Raw genomic sequence first — 25,109 nt, 5'->3', positions numbered from 1 at the left:
CTTAAGGAAACCTTTAGTTGATGAGGATACTTCAGGATTTCGACCAGACCATAGATCTCATAGTCTGTTTTCTCCCATACTACCCCACCAGGTATTGGAATTGCTGTGACATTTACTGTTGACAGTTCTCTTTTCTTCACGTGGGATGATCCGTGTGGTTTCAGGACTAGGTTGATGTTCTGACTTGCTGTGTCCATTGTAATATATTTTCCTTCAATGAATTTTCCCAAACACAGTACCATGATGAGCCAAAGCAGGAGGAAAAATACACCTAGACCGAACCAGAACTCTAGCCAAGGGGAAATTAGGTAGATTTCCTTCAGTTGATGAAAGAGTTCCGTTGCTTTTTCTTTAAAAGACTTTTTTGTTTCTGGCATCACTTCGGGGTCATTTAAATCTTCAGAGAAGTTGTCGAAGTTGATGAAATAACCAGAGGCAGTTCTGTCAATTGATGGGATTGTTCTTTCAATCTGTCTCTCGGTAGCACTTTCTGATGCCACATCATTGTAGACTGGTGTTGTTTCTTGACGAACTGTTTCAATATGTTTTTCAAGAGGCACGAGTTCCATGGCATTATTGCATAGTCCTTCATTGTGCACTGCAGGCTGATCGAATGTGATTAGTCTTTCAGTTTGAACCTCTTGGATTGTTGCAAGTTTGGGTATTCTGTTGTTTCTTGGGAGTCCACTGGGCCTACTGTTGATTATAGGCCACATGCTTGTGGTTTTACCAGATCGATAGACACAACTCTGTTCTCCTTTTTACCAGCAAGGGGCGGTAGCACAACTGATCTTGTTCCGGTGACTGCTAAGACAGGTACTGCTTTTCTGTAAGAAGGCCCAAATTCCTTCTTAACCGCGATCTTTTCTCTGACTAGATCCCCAATCTTTGGAATCCAGACAGGCCTTGCTGGGGCTGTTGCGGGTGGTGCCTCGTCAGTGGTACTTGGCTGTTGCTTTAACTTTATGTTGCTTAATGATTTTCTTGTTTCATTCAGTTCCTGTAAAACAGCCAAACGATCCTTTACATCAAAGTGCGTTGTTTCTTCTTGTACCACTGACATCTGACTATCGAGGTCCTGAACTCGCATTCTAATTCCGAACAATAGTTCGTATGGGCTGAAACCTTTTAGAGAATTTCTTGGCATGTTGTTAAGACTAGTCTGGACACTTATTAAATGTTTGACCCACCCAGCGCCTGAACCTAATACCTTCGCTGTTATAGATTGCTTTATGTCACGGTTTTTTCTTTCTACCACACTATTCCCTTCGGGGTGCGACGGACAAGAATACCGCAACCCAATTCCCATGCTGGCCATGGCCTCCTTATAGGCTCGAGAGCTGAAAGCAGGACCCTGGTCAGAATGGAACGTGGTAATTGCGTATGTGCCGATAAAGACTCGCAAATCTTTTATAACCGTTCTAGCGTCAGCCGAGCGCTGGAGGCCTCATTTTTTAAGTGCTTTTCGTCTTAACTGTTAATAGGACGCAGGATGGGGTGTAGGCAGCGTTACGCTCTTTCTGACTGGTAGCCGGTAGCAAGGTTCGCTACTGCGATCCCTATTACAGTTTTCACAGTTGTTTGCATATATTTGGTGTTCTACACTCATTCCCGGCCACCAGAATACTGATTGTAATTCGGTCAGTGATTCCTTGATCTCTCTGTGCCTTAGACCCAAACCCATGTGTGCGTCTGCTATTAAAAATATTCTCCTGTTCATGTTTGGAATTACTCTGTCCCCCACTCCAGGGATTCGAGCAAAAGGAACGGAGTTTGCATCGATTATGTATGCATAATTGAGTGGATAGTTTACGGGTAGTGCTGCACAGTCGCCTTTTACGGTCGTTTTTACTGCCAGCATGGTTTCCCCGTCTATGTATTTATCTGTACGCTTTTTTGTGGCTACGGAAGCCGGGTTAGTTGCTTCCGCTGTGGCTGTATTAGCCAATGAATTCCCTGCAACGTGAACGCCATCACGTCGAAGACTCTGTGCGTGAATCACGTGAGTCTTTTGTAGTTCTTTGTGTAAAAGAGCTACCTCGTTCCAGAGCAATTTATGCTTTATTGTGGCACCTGTGTCATCTTTGTAGTCGTTTTCGATCCAACTCTGCAGTTTATTGTTGTAAGAATTGACGCAAAAATGAGAATCGCACACTATAAGTGTCGGGAATTCACGTTCTGCATTTTCGAGCGCCATCTTTAAAGATCTGATTTCAGTTCTTTGAACCGAACAGTTTCTTACAGATTCAGTTTTTGTTACTTTCGGTCTGAATTTACCGCACAGCCAACGACCTTTAATAATCGCACATGCTGCATCGTAGGATTTTCTCTCTACGTTGAAATGCTGTACAAAGCTATCTGTATAGATTATACAGGCGTATTGTGGGAGAGGCAGAATTTCGATTGGCAGAGGATATTCTTCTTCATATTCTAAATCCTTCAGTTCTTCAAATTGCGGGGTGAAATAGAATTTCACATCTTCCGCTCCTAGAGAATCTATGCACTGTATCCATTTCGGATCCAGTGACACTGTAGGCAGATTTACTGGGCTGAATAGCGCCTCGAAGGCGGATTCCGCTGTAAGGATATTAAACCGTTTGCCGTGTGCTAGTTCTCGTTCATTTGCCAATGCGATTTGCACTGCGTTCACAGTTCTTTCTGTGGGACTGAATGTTTTTTCTGCTTGTGTGTACAAGTGAGATTTAATTGAAATAGGTACCTTTGTACCTTTTCTCCCTCATTAGAGGTTAGGTACGTGAATCCGCATCTTCCTGGGATGACTCGGATTACAAGATCGATCGTGTTGTCACGTGTATCTAATTTAGTTTTTGCTAACATGTCTGTTTGCAGTGATCTCAAAATTTCTGTGTGTTTTTGAGTCCAATTGATTTGTTTAAAATCAGGTTTAATTAGTTCGTAGAGAGGTTTAACCCTCTCTGCGTAATTTAGTATGTAAGTTCTTCCGAAATTCAGAAAACCTAGAATGGATTGTAAATTCTTCAGCGTTTTTGGAGCTTGGAGTACAGCGCACTTCTCTAAGAAGTTGTCCGCTAGGCTTTTCCCTTCACTTGATAATTCGTACCCTAAAAATAGTACCGTCAGATGGGCAATTCGAGACTTTTTAAAGTTGAATTTGTAACCCTCTGCTGCGAACCCAAGTATAATGGTGTTCACTCTTTTCAAGTGAGTATCCAAGTCGTCGTCTGTGAGATAAATATCATCTACGTAAGATAATGCTTCATCATCATAGATTTGTAGTAACTCTGTTACCCTAGCTGAGAATAGTCCTGGGCTGTTCTTGAACCCCTGTGGGAGTCGACAGAATTTTTCTGCGACCCAAATGCAGAGAAAGCGGTCAAATATCTGCTTTCTGGTGCAATGTTTTGACAAAAGAAGCCATTAGAAATGTCTAATGTCGTTTTATATGTTTTCCTAACTATGTTATTCATTAGGGCTGCACTATGCGAGTTTTGTACTGCAAAAGTTTTGCAACATGTATTAAGGTGTCTGTAGTCCAAAACTAGACGATATGAATTGTCTGGCTTGGAGACAGGAAACAAAGGATTGTTCATTTGAGAGGTGCATGTTTCAATCACCCCCTGGTACTCAAGTTGATCTAAGATCTCCCTGACTTGTTTTTTAGCTTCTTGCTTTATGGGATACTGCCGTTGGGCAGTTGGTTCACTTTTAAATTGGATTTTGTGAGGAGGTGAATCCTCATCCCATCCTACATGATTTTTTTATAATGCAGGTGCCTGGGCTACTGCCCATTTCCTTGCATATGTATATTTTTTGTGAATCGGAATGTGATTCGAGAAGGCAGGCATAATCACTTCTTCGCCACAAGGGCACTCCCTGACAAACTCTGGGGGCCAATCTTTTTCAGCTAACAGAATATCATAGCCTTTTGAGAGCTTATCCCAAAATAGACCCTTAATTTTCCTAGTCTTATCACCCTCTATACGCAATGTTATTTCGTATATTTTATGGGGCTCGCTAAGTCTGGCGTCGGCAGTTTCAACCTGAATGTATTCATTCGTGCCCACTGTCTCCAGATGACTCATCAAGATCTTGCGCGCTATACTGATTTCTGCTGCACTGTCCAACATTGTCAATGCCCACTCCCCGTTTTTCAACTGTGTCCTCAGTATTCTCGGCATGGTTGATTACTCTAATACTGGCTACCTTCTTTTTCTGAAATTGAGATTTCTTATTTTGAGCATGTTCCTTGTCTTTGGACTTGGTGTGCTCTCCTGGGTCTGACCGTCCTCTTCTTTCCGAATTCTGTGGAAGAGATCGAGAGGGACGTGTATCAATACTTTGATATCTATCAGGTTTTTTCAGATTATCCCTATTTCTAAGGTTATATCTTTTCTCAGAGGGCTCCCTCTGGGGAGACTGGCGTTCTCGAGTCGGAGTTCTTTCCCTCCGTCGAGGAGACCTTCCTCTGGACTGGAAAACTTTTTCCTTGGGAGTGGATTGTTTATTTCCATCCCAGCTCTTTTTAGGAGTATTTAAATTATTTTTAATAAATAATTTTTCAGGATTTTCGAGCAGTTGGGGCTTAACTGGTTTTCCACCCAAGCTGTCTCTACCTAATTCTTCATAGCATTTTTCTATGATTTTTGCAAGCTCAACAGGATCTTTTATATCTGTTTCCTTCAACTTCTGGCGGATCGCCACAGATGCTGCTTCTCCTCTAATGTTGGCTAATAATATAGCCGTGACCTGCTTGAAGTCTTTCAGTAATTTCATACCTAGATTTAAAGCGGGCTCTGGACCGAATTCATTTTGAATCTGTTTTAGCACTTCTGGTATTACCGCCATAGACGGAACACCGTGTGTTTTTGTGTAAATGGAAGCAAAGACTGTACCCCAAGTGTCACAGTCCTCCACGTGTGGTGCGATTCCCATAGGAAGGCAGATGGTCAAGATTCTGTGTTTCTCAATAGGGGTAGTATCAGGAAATACTGCCTCTATTTGAGTGATTTTCTGGGCTAACCAGAAAGGAATTTGTTCCCGTTTTACGGGTGTTTTACCAAGACATGACTGTATGTTCTGTGGTGTAATTTTATTTGTGTTCCCCTGATGAGGGGTCAGCTGTGGTGTATTAACAGCTGGCTGGACTGTTGCAGTCCGCATTACATATTGGACTAATTGGCTATGTATTTTTATTAATGTGTTTAGCTGTACTAACAGCTCTTCCTTAGACATTTTTACAATGTCAGGATGTGGTGTGTAGCTGGCTAGAACCGGCCACGTGGCTCCAGGTCTACCTAGTGGACCGAGCCTAGTTATGTGATCATTATGTTTTAGGGCGCCATTAAACCAGAGCAGGTGCTCTTGAAATTTAAGTGGAATTTCAATCTCCTCGAAAGGAGCGTACTCTTCCGGAGGTTTCTCTATTTTGTAATAGTGAAACTCTTTTGTTATAGCGTTTACCGCTGGAAAGTTTATCCATGAATAGAATACCTCTGTCTGCCGATACTCGTGAGCCTCTATCACGAAAATTACTGTACCACCTTGAAGTGTCAGTCCGTTATCTATAAGTTTTAACATTATAGATTTTCTTAAATGTGCCGGGATGATTATAGCATCCGGATCTGTGTATTCGGGACCTTGCTGAGTCGCATCTACTGCGGCCCCAGTGGTTCCGTTTTCTCCTGGCATTGTAAAAAATGCGAGGTTTGCAGAGTAGGTCTCCAAGGAGACAAAGATTAGATGCACAATATTTTGGAACACTGTATCCTTCAACGTTGAATAAACCAGAGCTTTACATAGGAATCTCTTCCTACTAAGGTCGGGCGGATTTTAACCTTTCACCCACTCCAGACGTCTATTGGAGTATTTACGGGAGAAAGGGGTGTGAAATATGCACGACTGAGTTACTCTACAAGTCTTGCGTTAGTTTATCGCCATACCAAACGTTGGGCGCCATGTAGTGTAGTTCCTAGTTTCCCACTAGGCCCTGCGCATTGGAATAACATAAACAGTAGTATCGACGTGGAACTGCGGATATTCCAGGCCTCCACTGACTATGCTAAACTTAATTGGGTTGTGTTACCAACTAGCTCAGAGGTCACTGGAAACTTTCTTCTCTGCATAGGAAGTGATCAGCTTCCTTGGCACAGACAAGAAGGGATTCAGTTTTCCAACAACCGTGCAACATGACAACTTTGCTCCTCAGATCAAGAGTCAATCTCTAGGGTCGTGTGAAACAATAGACATGTATTTCACTCAGTCAGTCTAGTGCAGTTTACTTTCACGAGATGTAGAGAATAGAGAGACGGGCGTTTGTCAATAAAGGGTTAACATTTATTGAACAGTCTTTCTTCTCGTACAAGAGAAATGTATTGCCACAATTGCAATAATTGTTATTATAAAAAGTACGTACAGTAAGATAAGGATTGCGAGATAGAACTGTAAAAGCATTGATATGGTTTCTTAGCCATACAATGGTTTAAAAGTAATAAAACATATATACAGTCATATATACATTAGGCTAACATACTCAACTGGTGCTTCCAACTAAGCCTACCCCAGTGTGCCTGACCTAAGCCTAACACGTGAAAAGGGGAGTAAGTAAGTAGCTTTAAGTTAAGTTGGTTTTTCCAAGGTTTGTTTCAAGAATTCTCGTCTAAGGGTTTAGTCAACACCATACCTCTGAATAGAATGATGGAGGATTGGTATCTCCTTCAGGGGTCTCTCTCGATATCCCAGTCACCCGCGAGGGTAAACCGGAAACGCCGTGGCTGGATTTCTCTGCACGAGAAAGGCAGCGGCTTCTCTTCAGCGCGTCGAGGAAGGAGGGGGGACAGCGTCCGCGGGCAGCTGGAATCTGCTGGATGTCTTCGCAGAGGGACGGCTGTTCAGCTCCTTAAGCGTACTGCACCATAGGTCGCGCTTTAGCGGCGATAATGGTATCAGCAGCTTCACCACCACAGGATAGCAGGCTGCAGCGACAGAGTGCTAGATTTACCAACACGGGGTCGTGCAGGCAGCTGGCTTCAGTAGCTCGTACAACAGGCATTGCTTAAGGCAACGTTGGTAATATTTATACCTGACAGGTGCCGGGTTTGACGCAAGTTTGCTGGACATAAGACGTCTATTAAAGATGTCACTAGGAAGTGATAGTTATCAGTTGCTCATTAGAGTTCTATTACTAATCAAAACATAGCAAGCGGGGATTTCCAGGTTTGCTGAGTTTTTATCTTGTTGAAGAACTCGGAGTGTTATCTAGGAATATCAGATAGTGACTACTGCTCTGTCATTGCACTAATTGGTCGCAAAGGAAGTGGCAGAGGGAACTATGCTGGAATGTGGCTCTGTTCGTGTGAGGCCAGAGATGACTTTTCAGAAAATCGCACTTGAACGGTTATGCCAATATAGGGAACAAATGGATTTATAGCCGAATAGGGGCATAAGGTCACAGTATCGATCAGGAACCTAGATAAACACGCAACATTATCTCTTATTAAATATAATCAGGTCACTCAATGTTATCCAATGGGAGAGGTAGGCGTTGAAGGAGTGAAAAATGAATTTAAGAGGGTACATAACAAATTTACCAGGACATGTCAAACTTAAAAGTACATATCCACCTTTTAAACAGACTGCTCCCTGTACTCGCAACTGTTTATAGACTACCCTATGGGTGCCTTCTATGTATTAAAAAGGAAGGTTTAGGCCTGGCAAACGGTTTATTTTGCCAGGCTGAATGAGAGTTTAAAACTGCATGCGCAGGCTGTCATGACAGGCCTGAGACATTTTCAAGGGCTACTTAGGTGGGTGGCACACTAGGTACAGTTGGTACACTAGTAGCATTTAGTTTGAAGGCCCACTTTACTAGGGACTTACAAGTAAATTAAATGTGCCAGTTGGGTATATGCCAATTTTGCCACGTTCAAAGGAGAGAGCACAAGCACTTGAGCACTGGTGAGCAGTGGTAAAGTGTGCAAAGCCCTAAAAGGCCAGGTAACGTGCATAGAGTCCCAAAAGCCTATACAAATGGGTTCAGAAAACAGGAGGCTGAAGGGTAAAGGTTTGGGGATGCCCCTTCAAAACGAGCCAAGTCCAACACTGCCATTTTACAGCAGTCCCAGTGCTCCTCAACCCAAACTCCTAAATCCAGGACTCCATTAACAAGAGGGCTCTATCTCATAGTTTTAGTCACCATAAGCACTACTTATAGATAGTGGAAGTAAAAAGTATAGCATTGTGCCAGGATCGAGGTGAATGACTCTTCCTTTTGTGCTGAACTAGATGAAATTTGGGTGGAGCTTGGCAGAGTCAGCAGGTGGAAAGGAGTCAAAGCTGACAGTAGAACGAGTGAACCTAACTGGGCAGCTGGGAGAGAAACCAAATAAGAAATTTGGAATTTCCTTGCAGGAGACAGGAATAGCCTTCACAGCTCTCTAATTTAAGTGAGCAACCCTGCTTTTGCTCGTGTTGCGAACCATCAATGTCTGCTATTGCTGCCTGTTACTTGAAGTTACTAGACTGCTGAACCAGACCAACCCCTCTGGCAGGCCCTGGCATGCTGTCTGCATCTCAAGCCAGGGCTTGGCATGAGGGGGCTCAATTCGGACTGTTTCCTGGGGTCTAGTAATTGATCATTAGGGCAGGGTGTTTATAGGTGCAGCACGCAGACTAGTCAGAATACTGCTTTACTGCCTGCATTCATGTGCATGCATGACACTGAGCAAAGTATCCACCCCTTAGATCTAATATGTGACGCTCCTTGTATTAACTGTTTGGCCAATAGCCAAGAGTAAAAGTCAAGTGAAGAGGTGCCAGCTGGGCTGGGTGCATCAGAAGGAGCACAGAGTAATACGCAGGGTAGCAATGTGGGGAGACAAGCGACTAACTGAAGGAGGAGGAAAGAAGGTGGTGTTGCCTTATTCTCCCGATGCCCCCATCTTCACTTCAAGGACCACAAACATTGACAGGGCCAGGGCATAAGAAACAAATAAAGAAGGATCAATGTTTGCAATGCCCAAAACCAAATGACAATGCCAGGACCCGTGCTGAGGTACAGTGAGCCATTAGTAGTAATGGGGTAACTCAGTAACCCTCAGAACCTGAGTGTGAAAGTATGAACAATAATAGTGGTTTTGTCGGGGACATCAATCTATTTGAAACACTGTTCTTAATACATTTCAATCAACATATCCCTTGAGAGGATATAAAAAGACACACACAGCAATATATAGTTCAGAAGGTCAATATTTAGTAGAAACCTTTGTAAAGAACTAATCAACAAATGATACGTTGCTGTCCAAAATACGGGGACATAAAAACTGTATGTACATTTAGTGAAAGGTCGTGACTGGTGACAAAGTGCTGTACAGTGATAAAACGCAAGACTTGTATTCATATGCATAAACAAAACAATACAATAGGTAAGGGATGTCCACTTGAGAATACAATAGTCACAACTTGATGTAGCATTTCCTTGTTTATGTTGCAACTTTGTGTAGACAGATCTACGTAAAGAACGTCGACGTTCTTGGCCATTTTTAGCCGCGCTGAGACAGATGCGGACGTCTTGCTGCCCTTATTTCAAGTGATCGCTCCAGCGGCACCTTCACAGATTCTTCCACCGGCTGGTGCAGAAGATCAATTAACAAGCATACTAGATTCTACTAGTCAATGAATACGTTCAGAGTTTGTCGGCTGACATTCTCCCACCCATAAGGAACTACCGAAGAAAGCACATATGCTTCCTATTGTGTTGATTCAGGCTGTCCTACCCCTCCCTTGAGTCCTGATGAAGACCCGACATTGATGCACATGAATCTGCACTAAGATATAGGGTCGAAACGTTGACGTTCTTTACGTAGATCCCTCTACACAAAGTTGCAACATAAACAAGGAAATACTACATCAAGTTGTGACTATTGTATTTTTCAGTGGACATCCCTTACCTATTGTATTGTTTTGTTTTGTTTATGTGTATGAATACATGTCTTGCGTTTTATCACTGTACAGCACTTTGTCACCAGTCACGACCATTCACTAAATGTACATAGAATTTTTATGTCCCCGTATTTTGAACAGCAACGTATCATTTGTTGATTCATTCTTTACAAAGGTTTCTACTAAATATTGACCTTCTGAACTGTATATTGCTGTGTTTGTCTTTTTATATCCTCTCAAGGGATATGTTCATTGAAATGTATTAAGTACAGTGTTTCAAACAGATTGTTGTCCCCGACTGCACCATTATTATTGTTCAGAGGTACAGTGAGCAGCAGCACACCACCGCCCCCAGATGTATGCAGCTCTGTAGGAGAGACAACAGCACACATTATTCAAACAGCACTGAGGGCACTCTTAAAGTATTGATTTTCCTCTACCGGCATCCGAGCAGCACTTACTTGGATCGTGCTCTTCCTCTCCCTCGTTTCATCTCCCTTCACTTCTTTTGGGTTTTCACACCTGAGGCGCATGCTCCTATACTCTGGGAGAGTTTTCACCCTTGTTTAGTTCTAGTCTGTTGAAGTTGTCATTTTCTAACAAAGATAGTATGTGCCTTGAACGTTTCCAGATATGTCTACCGAGATTGACATTTTTTTTGCAGTCATTTTATTTTTATTTCAATCGAAATCATATAGGGATTTGAGCGAAAATCCTTTGTCGGGTGTTGCAGCATATCTATCATTTATTTAATGTGCCTTTGCTTAAAAGTGCTACGATGTCTCTTGGAAGGACACCTTTCCCAACTTGGGAATACTTTAGCCCCCCCTCTAGCTTGGCACGCCACGTGATCTGCAGGTGTTGCTCGAGTGGGACAGTAGCACGCACCACCATTGAAAACACCCAATGTTATGACGACTGTTGCACTCAGTTGTACATGAACGCCGAATACCTGAAATGCCAGTTGTTTCAGAGCTGACACAGTGGTGTAACAAAACTTGAGGGGGGCCCCTGCAAAGTACAGGGAGGGCAACCCTCCGGACTCACTTAGACCCGAAGATATCGGGTATAAGAGCGATCATGTCATGAGCACCAGTTTCATTACACAAGGACACAGTCATTTTTGATAGACACGGGGAGATTAAGTGATTTGCCCAGGATTACAGGCTTTTGAGCGTCGTTGCCGAGACTCGAACCGGTTCCCCAGCTTCGAGTTCAACCGCTCTAGCCGTAAGGCTACATCCTTTCCCTGTTGACATTAAGCCGCCCTGTATCTCTCCTTTGTGTGCTAATGCGAAATTGTTTTCCTTGGGTTTTGCCCCGTGGTAATTATTATACTTGGAAACAAAAGCTTTCTTTAGATTGGGGACTAATGCTCTCTCGTTAATTGCCCTCATGAATAGCATTCTTGGGAATGTTGGCAACTCACTTTGTTGGAGAGAGGTCTGTTCTCAGGAAAGCTTCTTTTATGTAATCCGATCCCCCCACATAATCCTTCATTGTGTAACCAGCAGAATAAGTGCGTACCCTTTATGTTCTCCAAAACTGCCTTTTCTATGAGGGCGGATACTTGGTGCCATGCTACAACAAATATGTGCTTGCATGTAATAAGACATATGCTGAAGACCAGGCGTTTTGAGTGTATAGTTTCAAAGCCAAAATTGAATTTATTTGTATTTGTATTGGGGTCGGTGGTTGAACTTTGTGTAGAAAAAATTAAAAAGGAAAAGAGAAAAAAACGTAAAGACATGAATGAAACACCGAATGCAATCATTCTTTTTCAAGTCACCAGTCATGATATTAAGATGGCTACCACCGCGTGATCCACAGTGGGGTTGGCAGAAATTACGCCTGTTACGCAGATTGTGTTTGGCAGTTTGACATGAAATTTGACCGTGATAACGTACCTTGCCTACTAAAAAGTCTAATGAGATACAGGCAGGAGTTGGGTGAGTTTTACAATCCTTGCAAGAGACCCCTCTGCTGTGGGCGAAATAAGGTGACCAAGAAATGAAATAATGTGAAATGAATTTGATGCAAAATACACACACGTTGCAGTATTTTACGTGCGTAATGAAAATCCAACGCAGGCCTAGTTAGTGCAAATGTTGCATTTGGTCTCTGTTCGAACACCTTGCATGTCTGGTGGGATAGTTTATGCTGATGTCTCCCTGTTATTATGCTTCACAGACAAAGAAGATCCTATTAACAAAGCGAAAGTCGTTGTGCAGTTCCCGTGCAGTGAAAGGTTTAAGCCATCCTATGTCCACAGGTATGGCTTATTAATCATGCTTTTTCACACTATGTCAGCAAATACATTTTAATGATCTTTTTTCAAGTGAAATGTGTTTTTTTCAAAATGGGCATTTTAGTAAGATCTGTAAAATCAATATAGTCCCTTTACACGTACACATTGCAAGAGCACCATACCATATCTATTAGCACCCCCTAGTATATGCACTTATGTACATAAAACATACAACAACCAACAGGCACCTTACATAGTAGAATCTAACAATATTTCAATTGGACTGTCCACTGATTAGCATTCCCCTTAAATGTATCCGTCTGGTCTTAATTATTTTCTGGTAACACAAATTGTATAATCAGCATCCAAATAATTAAAGAATGATGACTTTTTAGTGGAATACAATATTTTACCTGTGAAAGCACCAAAATCTCCTAGTATCTGAGGTACCACACCAATTTATCAGGGTCGAACTTCTATCTCTCTCAGCAGCTATTGTAAGATTTGCATGGGGAAATAGGCCTCTGATAAAGACCCTTACAGCACACCCTTAGGTCTCAGCAATACAAACTATTGTTTCCAATTCACACCATTGTTTAGAGTGGGATTTGGGCCAATCCTTGGCTGCACGACTTTGCTTTTCTCAGTTGCCTTCTCTGGTTTCACATGGATCTCACAGTGTCCTTATTAGATGAATTTTATCCTCTCACTGCATAACCGAAGGAACTCTTGAATTTAGTACTGAACAACTCCATGGTAAATGTGTTTCCGTGCTCGAAATGTTGCTTTATGACCCCTCCCCCGCGCTCTTGTTTTGCTTTGCTCCCCTCTCCCCAACGCTTACCATCCGCTTCTCATTCCTCTTCCTGCGTTCATTTGTTTTGTTATGAGGCCTAGGTGCTGCAAAGTGTTGCCAGGCCACTCACTCCCTTACCTTTTCTCTCCCTCACACTCTTTTTGGTCACCTGCCGCTCCCCGGTGCTCGCCACCCTGCTCGTCCTCCTGATCCCCGAGTTAACATGTTTCTTTTTCGAAGGCCTGACAGTTAGCAGAGTGTTGCCGGGCTAGTAGCTTCCTTTCTTGCCAAACTGAGAGAGTTTACAAATTCCACAGAATAACAAAGGGCTACAGCAATTCATCATTTTGTTGTGGCATGCATTTTACTCTGCTCCCACGTAGTATTGAGAAAAGGATGGATTAACTTTTAACATCTTTAGGAAAAATGGTTGTAATTTTTTGTATTTCAATAGCTAGGATCCTCACCTTACATGGCAGTTTTGTTTTCTGGTTTAAAGTCAGGACAAAGAAATAAGGCTTCATCTGCTGGAATGTAGACTCCAGTGAAGCATGCCATTTCACAAGGCCCTGTACATCCATGAACTGTTGAAAGGTCCCCTTTCCGGTTGCGCCAATTAGCCTAAAGGAGATTATATGAGCAACAACCGAATGTACTGTTGTGCTCTGATTCTAAATCTGATTAACTTGCTCAGCTGGACACAATGCCAGGACTGAGGTAAATAAAGACCCTTAAGACACCGGTGGTTTATTTTCTTATTACCAAGATAATGCTTGCCACCTGAGTTCAACCATACGTCAGCTATTCAATGCATACATTGTATAGTTTACACTCTGGCATGCCGTTATTTTGCTGCTCTTTTCTTGGCTTATATAATGTAACACAGCTTTTAGGCGGGGAACTCAGTCATTTCAAACACAGTCACAGAGAAAAACAGAGGGATCTTGGAAATTCTATTGTTATAGTTTTATTGTATTGTATTGTATTTTGCATTTTTATATTGCTTTACTTCCTCTTACAAAGGTAATACCGGACTCCAATTGCTCCAGGCGCAAATAAGAACAATGTGCCATCTATAGTGTTATCAATAAGCAGTGGCGTAGCTTGGGGAGGGGGTGAGTTTCCCCCCACCCTGCTCTTACCTGTGGCCACCACAGGACAGAGAATGCAGGAATTGCCAGCACCCCATCCCTCCTCTGCTCTTACCAGTAGGTGCCGGGCGGCAAAAGCATTGACCGCCACAGGCGGCAAGAGGTCTAGCTATGCCACTGTCAATAAGTATTAAGACTTGGCAAAACAATGTCTTACGCATGAAATGGAATATGAAAGAAGAGCGAGAAACAGCTTTAGAGACCGTAACTTTAGGTGAGCTGCATCGGACTTAGCGGAAACTAAGTCTTTCTTGCTCTTTTGAATTTAAGGTGGTTTTCGGTGATTGGAGCACTTGGAGAAGCAAAGAGCAAGCTGCACCACATACTTTAAAAACAAGCATTGGAGTAGCCGATAGGTCTCGCCTTTCGGACCTTATAAGTGTTTAGCCATGCAGCACATTACCTCATCCAATGTTGAGACAATGGAGAGGGGAAGTGAGAGGGCAGTAGTTGAATGAGCATGTAACTTACTCCTATACTCTGAAGATAACCACTCTGTTTCTGGATGTGCGCTGCTTACGAATGCTATGGTTCCTGAGCCATGTGCATAGGCTGTTAGCTCCTCCCTCTCATTCTGCCAGAATGGCCCATCAAGTACAACCTAAGCTTCTACTGTGTGTGGCTGTCTAGAGGAATACACAAAGCCCAGCTGGCATCCAACCCAGACAAGCAATCAGAGACAGGTAGCAAGCACCAAATGGCTAAAGTAAGATCTAAATGCCGACTACGTAAAGTGGCATTTTCAGAATAGTAAATAAAAGTCTGACTTCTACCCTTCTAAAATGTAATAAGGCAACTCCAATGTTGACCTTTGGGAGAGATAAGCCTTGCAGTAGAAAAAAACGAATGTAAGAGATTTTCTCTACCAGGACATGTAAATCTAAAAGGTACATGTCCTCTTTTTTAATTACATTGCAGCCTGCCACCTGAGCTATTGAGGGCCGCCCTAGGGGTGACTTATATGTGTTAAAAACGAAGATCTGGGCCTGGCAAGAGGTTTAACTTGCCGGGGTAGACATGGCAGTTTAAACTGCACACTCAGGCTCTGCAGTGGAGGGCTACTTAACCACATGGCTGCTGGCCGTTTCCCCCCCCCTGTGCTGGAAAATGCCATTTTAGTGGCACCATGACGAGCTCAGCTCGTCATCAGCACACGACACCCGTGGGTGATGACGAGCTGAGCTCGTCATCAGCATCGAAAGGGTTAAGGGGGTGACCCAAGCAGTGCTGCAGGTCCACTAGTAACATTTAATTTACAGGCTCTGGGATATGTAGTGCACTCTACTAGGGAATTATAAGTAAATTAAATATACCAATTGGGTATGAGCCAATATTACCATATTTAGAGAAAAAAACACATGCACTTTAGCAGTGAAGTGCTCAGAGTCTTAAAGCCAACAGAAACAAGGTCAGAAAAACTGATGGAGGAAGGTTAAAAGTTTTGGGGTGACCCTGCAGAGAGAGACGTTTTCCAATATCTGCCATGTGGGTCTAAGTTGGATTTAGTGAGGAGTAATGGGCATGTGTAATGGCACCAGATAGCAATGCCTCTTGCTTACCCTGAGTGAATTACCCTAGTGTAACCATGAATGGTGAATATGGGCCTGTTGGAGTCCACTCAGTGGGTCTGTTGTAGGTGAGGTCATGTCATTTGACGTATCGGAGGACCGCACCTCTCTTGATTTTATCCAGGAAACCATTCATGTTCAATGTTAGGATCTTCAGCTGTGGGCCTATCAGGGTGGCCTAAATATTGCATGGGGTAGTGGGCCTGTGTGGATTATGGAAGAAAACTTGTGACTGCCTTGCTTTTAAACAAATTCACAATATAATATGAGCCAAACCCGTAATCTGAAAAGAAATCCCTCAGCCCCCCCAACATCCTTCCTCCCTACACTTCCCTCTTGGAAGCATCTGTCGCCTTGTAAACACTAGCAAACTTTTTTTTAGAACAGATCTAGTAGGAGTGGGGCAGTGCCTAAAGATCAATCATTTCTGCCTGGATTTGATGCTGAGTGAGACTCAGGTTCCACACCATGGCCCCGCCGGGCCAGTGAGGGCCCCCTCTCTTCTCGGAGTCTATCGGGTGTTGCACTGCTGGCAATGAGACCACTGAGTGACCTGGATCACCCTCTCCAAGAGGAATTTCTTGGTCTCCTGCGCCTGTGTGGATTCATGGTCGGTAGATGTCATTCCGGATCCCTCCCAAGGGGCCGGTTCCCATCCAAGTGCTTGCAACTCTTGACCCTGCAACAGGAGGGCGCTCTTCCGGCCATTCCCCAGGCTCAGTCTCGGTAATGGAAGAATATTGTTTGCCCCTTGAAAACAGCCTGCAATTTGGGCGGGAAGAGGAGCAGGTATTTTAAGCCCATGGCCCGTAGTTTCCGTTTTACTTATTGGAAGATTTTTCGTTGCTCTTGGACTTTCCTGATGTAATCCGGAAAGATGAGGATTTTCAAGGACCCATAGAAGGTGTCACCTTTGATTCTAGCCTTAATAAGGATTAGATTTCTGGCCCAGTAATTGAGAAATCGGGCGATAACTGTCTTTGGCGGAGCGCCGGTTGGGGGGACCGTCGAGCAAGCGCACGGCGGGCACGTTCTATAATAACGCAAGGAAAGATCTGGTAGTACTGTGCAGGTTGTAGTGGTCTTTTATTTTTACTAGGAGAAGCATGGTGAGGAGCAGATTTCTGACAGTATTGTGGTGCAGCATAGCATTTTGTACGAACTTTGGTCCTTGTTTGTAGAATGCTGGGCTTAAATGTTCTCTGTTCAACGTCTGACAAAATGTGAACTGATGCATTCTGAAAGCTTTGCAGGCAATAAATGGGAATCGGGGAGGCACACCTAGGAGTTACTAGAGTAATCAATCCATGGTGTGAAAATGCAACAACTGCAGCAAAACTCTTGCGATAAAGGGAGTCTCAGTAAGATGCGTTGACGGCATCGGAGGTGGAAAAATAAGCATCAAAATAAGCATCTACCACTGAGGTCACATGGAGTTCCATAAATTAGGAGTGATCAAAAAGAACCTCCAGGTTCTTTATGGTTGGGATGGAGGTTGAGGGTGTGCTTCAGCTGTAACAGAAGAGCTGAGGAAAAGTGGATTCCGTATTACCGATTCGGTAATTCCCATTCATTCCTATGGGCCTGGAATATTAATATTAATAGCCATTCACTATTACCGAATCGGTAATAGGGGGAACATTTTCAAGGGTGGCAGGGTGTCACATTGACACCCTATTGCACCCCTGAATCGTGCATGTCTGCACATGTGGCACACATATGTCTGCCACATGGCACTTTTAAAAAAGCACAAAATTGCTTTTTTAAAGGTTTTCGATATTTACCACCAACTTGTAATTGGTGGTAAATAACAAATCTTTAATTCAAAAATGCACTCCCTACATAGGAATTAAGGATTCAGTAATTTACTGATTCAGTATTTTAAGGATTCGGTAATTTACTGATTCCTTAAATTACCGAATCGGTAAATTACAGAATCCTTGAAACCAGCCACCTTCATTATAAAAAGCTAAATACCAATCAGTAACTGCAAATTTACAGACTTTCGGCAGTTACAGACCGGTATTAAGCTACCTACATATTGCCCTTTGCCTTTAATGGGTCCGAGTAAATATTTACTCCTTGTATATTGCCTTATTTTGCTTTGTAGATTTAAGTAGCCCTGGCATTTCAGAATGTTTTCCCCAAGGTATCTTTACCTTTGGTGGGGAAAAATACATGCAGGCAGAGTCGATATCTCCACACATGCTTTTCATACTTTCTTTGGGAATCTGGCCCAGCGTTTTCTCAAACTCACTTGCACGTCTACCTACAACAATGTAGCTTTCTGTTTGTTTGCTGCTTATTCAAAGTAATTATCTAGCAGGGCATAATATGTGTTTTGAGAGCATATTTGCTGATGCACTCAAGTCCCTAATGGTCGAAGTGTGTTGTGTCTGTCTGCCTTTATCACCTATGCATTAAGGTATGCCAGAATTAGCAAAGTTAGAAAGCAGTATTTGTTCTTTTTTAAGATTATTCATGGCTTATTACATTAAACAGTTTAGTTGATACAGCAAAACAGCAATATATGAACAATTGAGGGGAAAGCACTTATGCTTTTTTTGTTTAACAGTTTTGGTCTAACTCCGAACTACATTGTCTTTGTGGAGCAACCCGTGAAAATCAACTTGTTTAAGTTTCTTTCCTCCTGGAGTATTTGGGGAGCCAACTACATGGACTGCTTCGAATCTCATGAAACAATGGGGGTGAGAAGATGTTCCTGGTATATTGCACTAAACTACCTTTTACTATATATATGTTTTAGACCTAGAATAATGTTCTAAAGCCTGTCGAACTTGGCCTATGTTTAAGGTGTGGATGCATGTGGCTGAAAAACTGACGGGGGAATACCTCAACAACAAATACAGGACATCAGCCTTTAACCTCTTCCATCACATCAATACATATGAAGACCATGGATTCCTCATTGTGGATCTCTGCTGCTGGAAAGGGTAATACCATAGGAAATGAATTACTAAATGCTACATCTGGTTTTACAACTTAAGCAAAGTTTAAGCTAATATATTATGCTTCATTTAAACTCATTCCAAGATACATTTTTTAGGACCAGTGGCACACGATGTAAGCAAAAATATCAGGCACATGCATGAACGTTTTTTGAGAGCGCAAACGGTGTGATTTGCAGAAATCGGCCGTTTGCGCCCACAAAAAGGCCTTTTGCGATGCATCAAACTAGGCTCTCGCAATTTAAGAAATCGCAATTTATTGCGATTTCTTAAATTGCGATTGCATTTAAGGAATTTCAATGTGCGATTCCTTAAATGCAATGCATGTACCCCTTAGAAATAGCGAATTCGCTATTTGGGGCCGCAAAATATGGAGAAATTACTCTGGTCTGTATTTTGCAAAAACCTTGGAAAATGCACTAAAGTGCATTTTTCAAGGTTTCAGGTTACACACACATGCCCTTGGGGCATGTGTGTGCGCAACATGGGTGCAAATCACAATTTATGGGGTGCAACAGGGTGTAATTTTGAAACCTTTGCACCCTTGAAATTGCATGCGCAATTTGTGAGTCCATATTGGTACTCGCTAATTGCGCATGCAATGTCCCATTCATCCCTATGGGCCTGTAGGCCTACAGGAATGAAGGAGAAACCATTCCTTAATTGCGACTCGCAATTTGCGACTCACAATTAAGGAATGTTTAGAAATCGCTATTTTAAGAGCGATTTCGAAAGGCATAGGCTTTTGAGAGTCCCTAATTGCGATTCCTTATTAATCGCAATTAAGGACTCGCAAAAGCCTACTTTGAAGCATGTGCCCCTTGGTGAGAACGCTGTCATTTTAGTGCAGACTCACGCAGTTCTCTTATCAGAACACATTGAAATTAAAATTACATTTTTTTGTGCTGAAGGGGAAATCAAGTATGCAACTTTTAGCCAGAACAACTGGCCCATTGTGATTAGGACAGGTGCTGGCTATGTATCATGATGTCTTTTGAATTAAAATATCAAAATGGTAACTCACAACTAAACCAAAGAAAAGGTTGTGTTTGACAGTGAAACTGAAAATGTTCTCCCGTTTTTTTTTTTTGTTGTGTTTCTTGATTATAGTTATACGTTTTAAGATAAATGCATGTGAAACTTATCACAGTACTCAATCTTTAATATTGAAAACCTCTTAATATGATGAACAATACTTCTTTACATTAGCTATTTAGAACATACTAAAACATTCCTATTTAAATTCTATCGCAAAAATAACCCATCCAGGTATTGCCTTTTGGTTTGATTAAGAATAACATGTAAATACAGCATGAAATAATACAGGAAAGTGAAAAGAAGGGGAGGAAATCATTTAAAAAAGAAATAAGAAAAAGGGTAAATGAGGGTTGAGGGTAAAAATCTGACTGACTAAATTCTCCTTTCATGTGTGTAGATGCCAAAATATATTATTCTTTCAATTCAGAACATATAAATAATATGATTAGGAAGGGGAAAAGGAAAAATCCATGTATATAAGGAGATAGTAGTGGTTTAATAGTCTCTTTTATTTATTTATTTTTAAAAGGTTTATATATAGCGCTGGCTAGACCCGGAGAAATCAGAGCCCTCTACATGAGTATTCAGACCATAATTGCAGGTTACATTACAAAGGTTACACAGTTATAAGAGCCTGGCAACATAGCTACAAGTAAGGTCGAGACAAATAAAAAGGACATATACGTAAGGGAAAAAGCAGGCAAGGAGAGAGATTCAGGGGAGGAGGGGGTAAGAGCAGGGAAAGAAGACAGAGAATGGAGGAGGGAAGAGGAGGGGAGGGTGAGAGACACAGCATGGAAAAAGGAGAGGGGGTGACGGGGACACAAACTGGTTGACAAGTCAGAGCTGCGTCCAAAGTCCAGTAAGCTGTGATCCCAGGGGAAGTGGTATCATTTCCCCATCTCTGTTGCGAGAGGCTCCCTATATGCAGTGGACTCTGTCAGAGTGGTCTCTGAGAGTCCAAGGCCTACATACTGGATCCTTCCCCAAAAAGGGGAGAGGGAGTGCTTTGGCAAGGGGTGCCATACCATACCTCAACTGTGAGTGGCTCCCTAGGCGCTGTGGACTCTCTCAGCCGGTTATAAATATTGGATCTTTCCCCAACAAGGGGAGAAGGAGTGCTTAGTCAAAGGGCACAAAAGGACAGGGGGCTAGGCGGCGTAGTGGGCAAGGGTAAAGATTCAGGTTAGAGGGGATAGGAGCAAAGGAAGTAAGACAAAGAAAGAAAGAATGCTAAATGGGAACATATAACTAGATAGGAGACAAGAAAAAAACAGAGTTACAGAAATATGATGGGGGGTGGGCGAGACAGGGAGATGGGGAGAAAAGCTGTGCTCAAAGTCCGGCTGGGTAGGTGACGGTCAGGGGATGAACCAAGGCCAATCTCCTCAATAGCTGAACAGAGCAGCTCCACTGGGCATCGGACATAGTGCTCGGACTCCGCTGTAAGGATGGAGATCAGGAGTACTCAGAGATTGTCAGATTTGGGGGGGGGAGAAACCACGGACCAAATTAATTCCAGATGACATCTTGAGGTGAGGCACAGTCCTGGGTGGGAGACGGCACCCTGATGTAAAGGGATAATTTCCAGTCCTCCTTGACGTGTGATTCCCTTGACGTGGTGGACTCTCTCAGCAGGCTCGCTTAGACTCCAGGGCATAGATGCTGGATCCCTCCCCAACAAGGGGAGAGGAGTGCTTTGGACACAGGCGCACTCAGAAGACTGAAGGAGGGAAGAGGGGGTAGAAAACCCGGCGTGAATAAAGTGTCAGCCGTCCAGTAGGGTAGGATACGGTTCCCAGTGGAAAGGGATCAATCCCAGTCCTCCACTATGTGTGATACCCTTATCACTGTGGACTCTCTCAGAGGGGTCTCTGAGACTCTAGGGCAAAGATACTGGATCCATCCCCAACAAAGGGTGTAAGAGTGCTTTGGACAAGGACATATTTAGGTAGATAGTTGGCTATACCCGGATTAAACTGAGCGCTTGACATAAGATATTACACAAGTAACATGCGTAGATGCAGATTGCATTGAACAAGAAAAACGTCAGAAATGAGGTGGAGCAAGGTGTAAACAATAGGAAAAAGTAGCAGTAGAGAAGAGGGAGAGAATAGGGCAGAAGCAATCATCATTTTAAATTAATATCGAATTCCGCAGCTCAACAGTTACAAAGTTGCATCAGTTATTAGAGAATAAAACATAGCATAGAGAAAACCAAGTTATAAAATTACATCTGTAGCTGAGACAATAATTAAAAAATAGAGAGCAAGTCCTGTAGAGCATGGACGGGGGTTGGGGATAGTAAAGGGCTTTTCATGAAGATCCTTATTACAGGGGGCATCAAAGAAAAAGCCAGAGGGCCCGATGTAGGTCGGTCGGGAACGGCCGAAAATAATTATTTTTGGCCGTTACCGACCTGTATTCAAGGATTGGCATCTAGGGGCACAATTTTACAGAATCGGTAAATTTACCGATTCGGTAAATTTACCGATTCTGTAAAATACCGAATCGGTATTTTTACCGATTCGCTAAATCTCAGATGTAGGTGGGACTCTTCTGAGTCCCAAAGGCCCTACAAAATCGGTATTTTACCACACAATCCTATTGTGTGGTAAAATACCGAATTCAGGTGTGCATGCACATGTGTGCATGCACACCTAGCCATGTGACAGACAGACATGCCCTTAGGGCATGTCTGTGTGCCACATGGCGCACATGCCTATTTGTAGGGTGCCAGAGGGTGTCAAAGTGACACCCCCTGCACCCTTGCAAAATTCGGTAATTACCGATTCTGTAAATACAGAATCGGTATTTCCCATTGATTCCTATGGGCTTCAAAGCCCATAGGAATCAATGGGAAATACCGATTCTGTATTTACAGAATCGGTAAATACCGATTGTTACAGATTCGGTATTTCCACATCTGGAAATACCTACATATCCACCCTTTAGATTTATCGATTTTTAATTACCGAATCGGTAAAATTCAACAACTAATGTCATACATCCTCGCTGCGTCATGTCGAAAAATAAATGGTGTGGATCCGAACGGGTCACAAGGGTGATTCACCATGACCAAAACAAGTAGTGAAGGGTGAAAGAGCGATTAAGGAGGGGTTGACTAAAGGCTGTGCTCAAGGCGGAGACCAGCGGCAAGAATCCTAGTCATGAGCCCCAAATATATTTGAACAAAATTGCAGAAGAGACAGAGATCTGTACACAAAATCATTACAGTGAAACACAGTCACTAAGGAAATATACCCCCGGAGCAGGGCGATATGTATCATTCCAAATTGGGATCGCAAATGCTGAAAATTGCAGAATTGTGGCGTTTGCGATCGCAATTGGGCTCAGTGGTATGTATGAAAGAAAAACTGCCTCGCAAAATAAGGAATCGCAAAATTTACAATTCCTTATTTTGCGATTGCATTTAGGAATCGCAAATTGCTATTCCTTAAATGCAATGTAAGAAGCAAAGAAAAAGTGCAATTTGGCCTTAAGGAATCACAAATTACCACCAACTTCAAGTTGGTGGTAATTTGTGATTTCTCGAACAAATGCACTTTTTTGCATTTTTCAAAGTGCCATGTGGCGCAAATACATGCCCTTAGGGTATATATGTGTGCCCTTTTGACCCCCTGGCACCCTTGAAATTGCATTGTCAATTTGCGATTCTCTAATTGAGAATCGCAAATTGAGAATGTCTTCCCATTCATTCCTATGGGCCTCTAGGCCCATTGGAATGAATGGGGAGATATTCCTTAATTGTGAATCGCAATTTGCAATTTGCAAGTAAGGAATATGTAAGATTCGCAAAATTATTTGCAAATCCTACATACATAGCGTTTTGAAATACTCAAATAGCGATTCGCAATTTGAGAATCGCAAAATCAGAGTTTGATACATACAGCCCTTAGTTACTATTTAATTGAATACTAGATAATAAGTCAGTTAAAGGAACCCAAAAGACAAGTATTTTGAAAGCATCAACGTAAACAAAACTGTATCACGATGAGGATTCAGACCTTTGACATTTGACCACTGTTAGCATTCCCATTGCTGGATGTATCCTCAGCATAAAACAGCTATGAAAAATGTGTGTATTATATGCCTGATGTAAGTATTTGTTCATGTTCGATTAATCAAAAATATCACATGTCTGGAACTATGAGGTGCAATTACACATAAAAACAAAATACACAACAGACACATTTTACTTAAACTTTTGAACGAATACCTTAAATAATATTTCTTGGTTGGGGCACAACGCTCTATAAAAGTTCAAATTGATTATAACAAAGATAAAGGTGTGACTGCTCTCACCCCATGCAGCTCCACCACTGAGGGTTGCCCTCTGAGCTCACTCTTCCAGGGTGTTCAAGGCCCTCCTCCACCCACGGGCTCCTGCCTGCGCCTCATCCCTGGTGGTCCAGTGGAAGAGCACTCTGCTCTTCTGATATTCTGCCTCTCTTTCTTCTCTTTCTATTTTAATCTTCCTTCTCTTTCTGTTTCCTCTTTTTCCTGAGCCATTTTTTCGCCAGCCGCTGCTGCCGCCGCGGCCCTTCCCCCCCTCCAGTGTGTCCTTCCCGCCTCCCAGCTGACCCGCCCTCCGAGTTCCCTACTTACAGCCGCCCCGCTGCTGGCGTGCCCCTGGCACGCCAAAGGCAAGCCCATCTGTGCCCGTTCGCAACCAGTGCCAGGGACCCTGGTACTCCGACCTGCCTCCAGTACAACTCCAGCACCCTCCATGCTCTCAACTACGGATGCCGCAACAATTGCCAGCTTTCAACGCCAAGCAACAACCAAGGCCCGCTCTCCTGTCTACACTGTTGCTGCACCTTCACCCACCTCCGTACCCCAGCAGCCTGCCTTCTGGACTTCCGCTTACAAACTACACAACTGCATCCTCCACAATGTGCTCTCCATACACAAGCAAGCAATAGAAATCTGGGACCTCCCAACACCTATGCACCCAACGTCGCCTTCCTCACAGAAACCTGGACCAACGCCAACTCCGGGCCCGACATCGCACCACCATTCCTGACAGATACAAGATCCTGTGGAAGGACCGCCCCATTGCCCATCATCCGCAAAGGCACCCACTGCGTGACGGCCATCGGCCCGGAAACCTCCGCTTCCAGATCCAGACCAACCCTCAAATGACTCTCCACGGAACCCTCATCTACAGGCTGCCCAGCCTCTGCGTTCCTTTCACCGACACCATCACCGACCTCATCGCACCCCTCGCTTTCACTTCCACGTACTACATCGTACTCAGAGACCTAAACTTTCACCTGGACAACCACAACAACCCTAACACCACCTCCCTCCTAGAGAACCTCACCAACATAGGACTGAAGCAACTAGGCACCGCCCCACGCACACAGCAGGACACACACTCGACCCGGTCTTCGTTTG

The 25,109-nt window shown here is 43.2% G+C and overlaps 1 protein-coding gene across 1 annotated transcript in view; it reads left to right on the top strand.

Annotated features, from left to right (window-relative positions):
• The window catches only part of RPE65 (retinoid isomerohydrolase RPE65), a 171,167-nt gene that overhangs the window by 99,368 nt on the left and 46,690 nt on the right, over positions 1 to 25,109 (top strand). The window contains exons 7-9 of the mRNA XM_086936250.1: positions 12,109 to 12,190; positions 18,257 to 18,389; positions 18,496 to 18,635. Coding sequence (XP_086792376.1) covers positions 12,109 to 12,190; positions 18,257 to 18,389; positions 18,496 to 18,635 — 355 coding nt within the window. The remainder of the gene's footprint in view (positions 1 to 12,108; positions 12,191 to 18,256; positions 18,390 to 18,495; positions 18,636 to 25,109) is intronic.

The sequence above is a fragment of the Lissotriton vulgaris genome, chromosome 1_1 (genome assembly GCF_964263255.1).
Source record: "Lissotriton vulgaris chromosome 1_1, aLisVul1.2, whole genome shotgun sequence".
In the NCBI taxonomy this organism is placed as follows: Eukaryota; Metazoa; Chordata; class Amphibia; order Caudata; family Salamandridae; genus Lissotriton; species Lissotriton vulgaris.
Note: the sequence above shows the minus strand (reverse complement) of the source record. Positions and strands in the feature narration are given on the sequence as shown.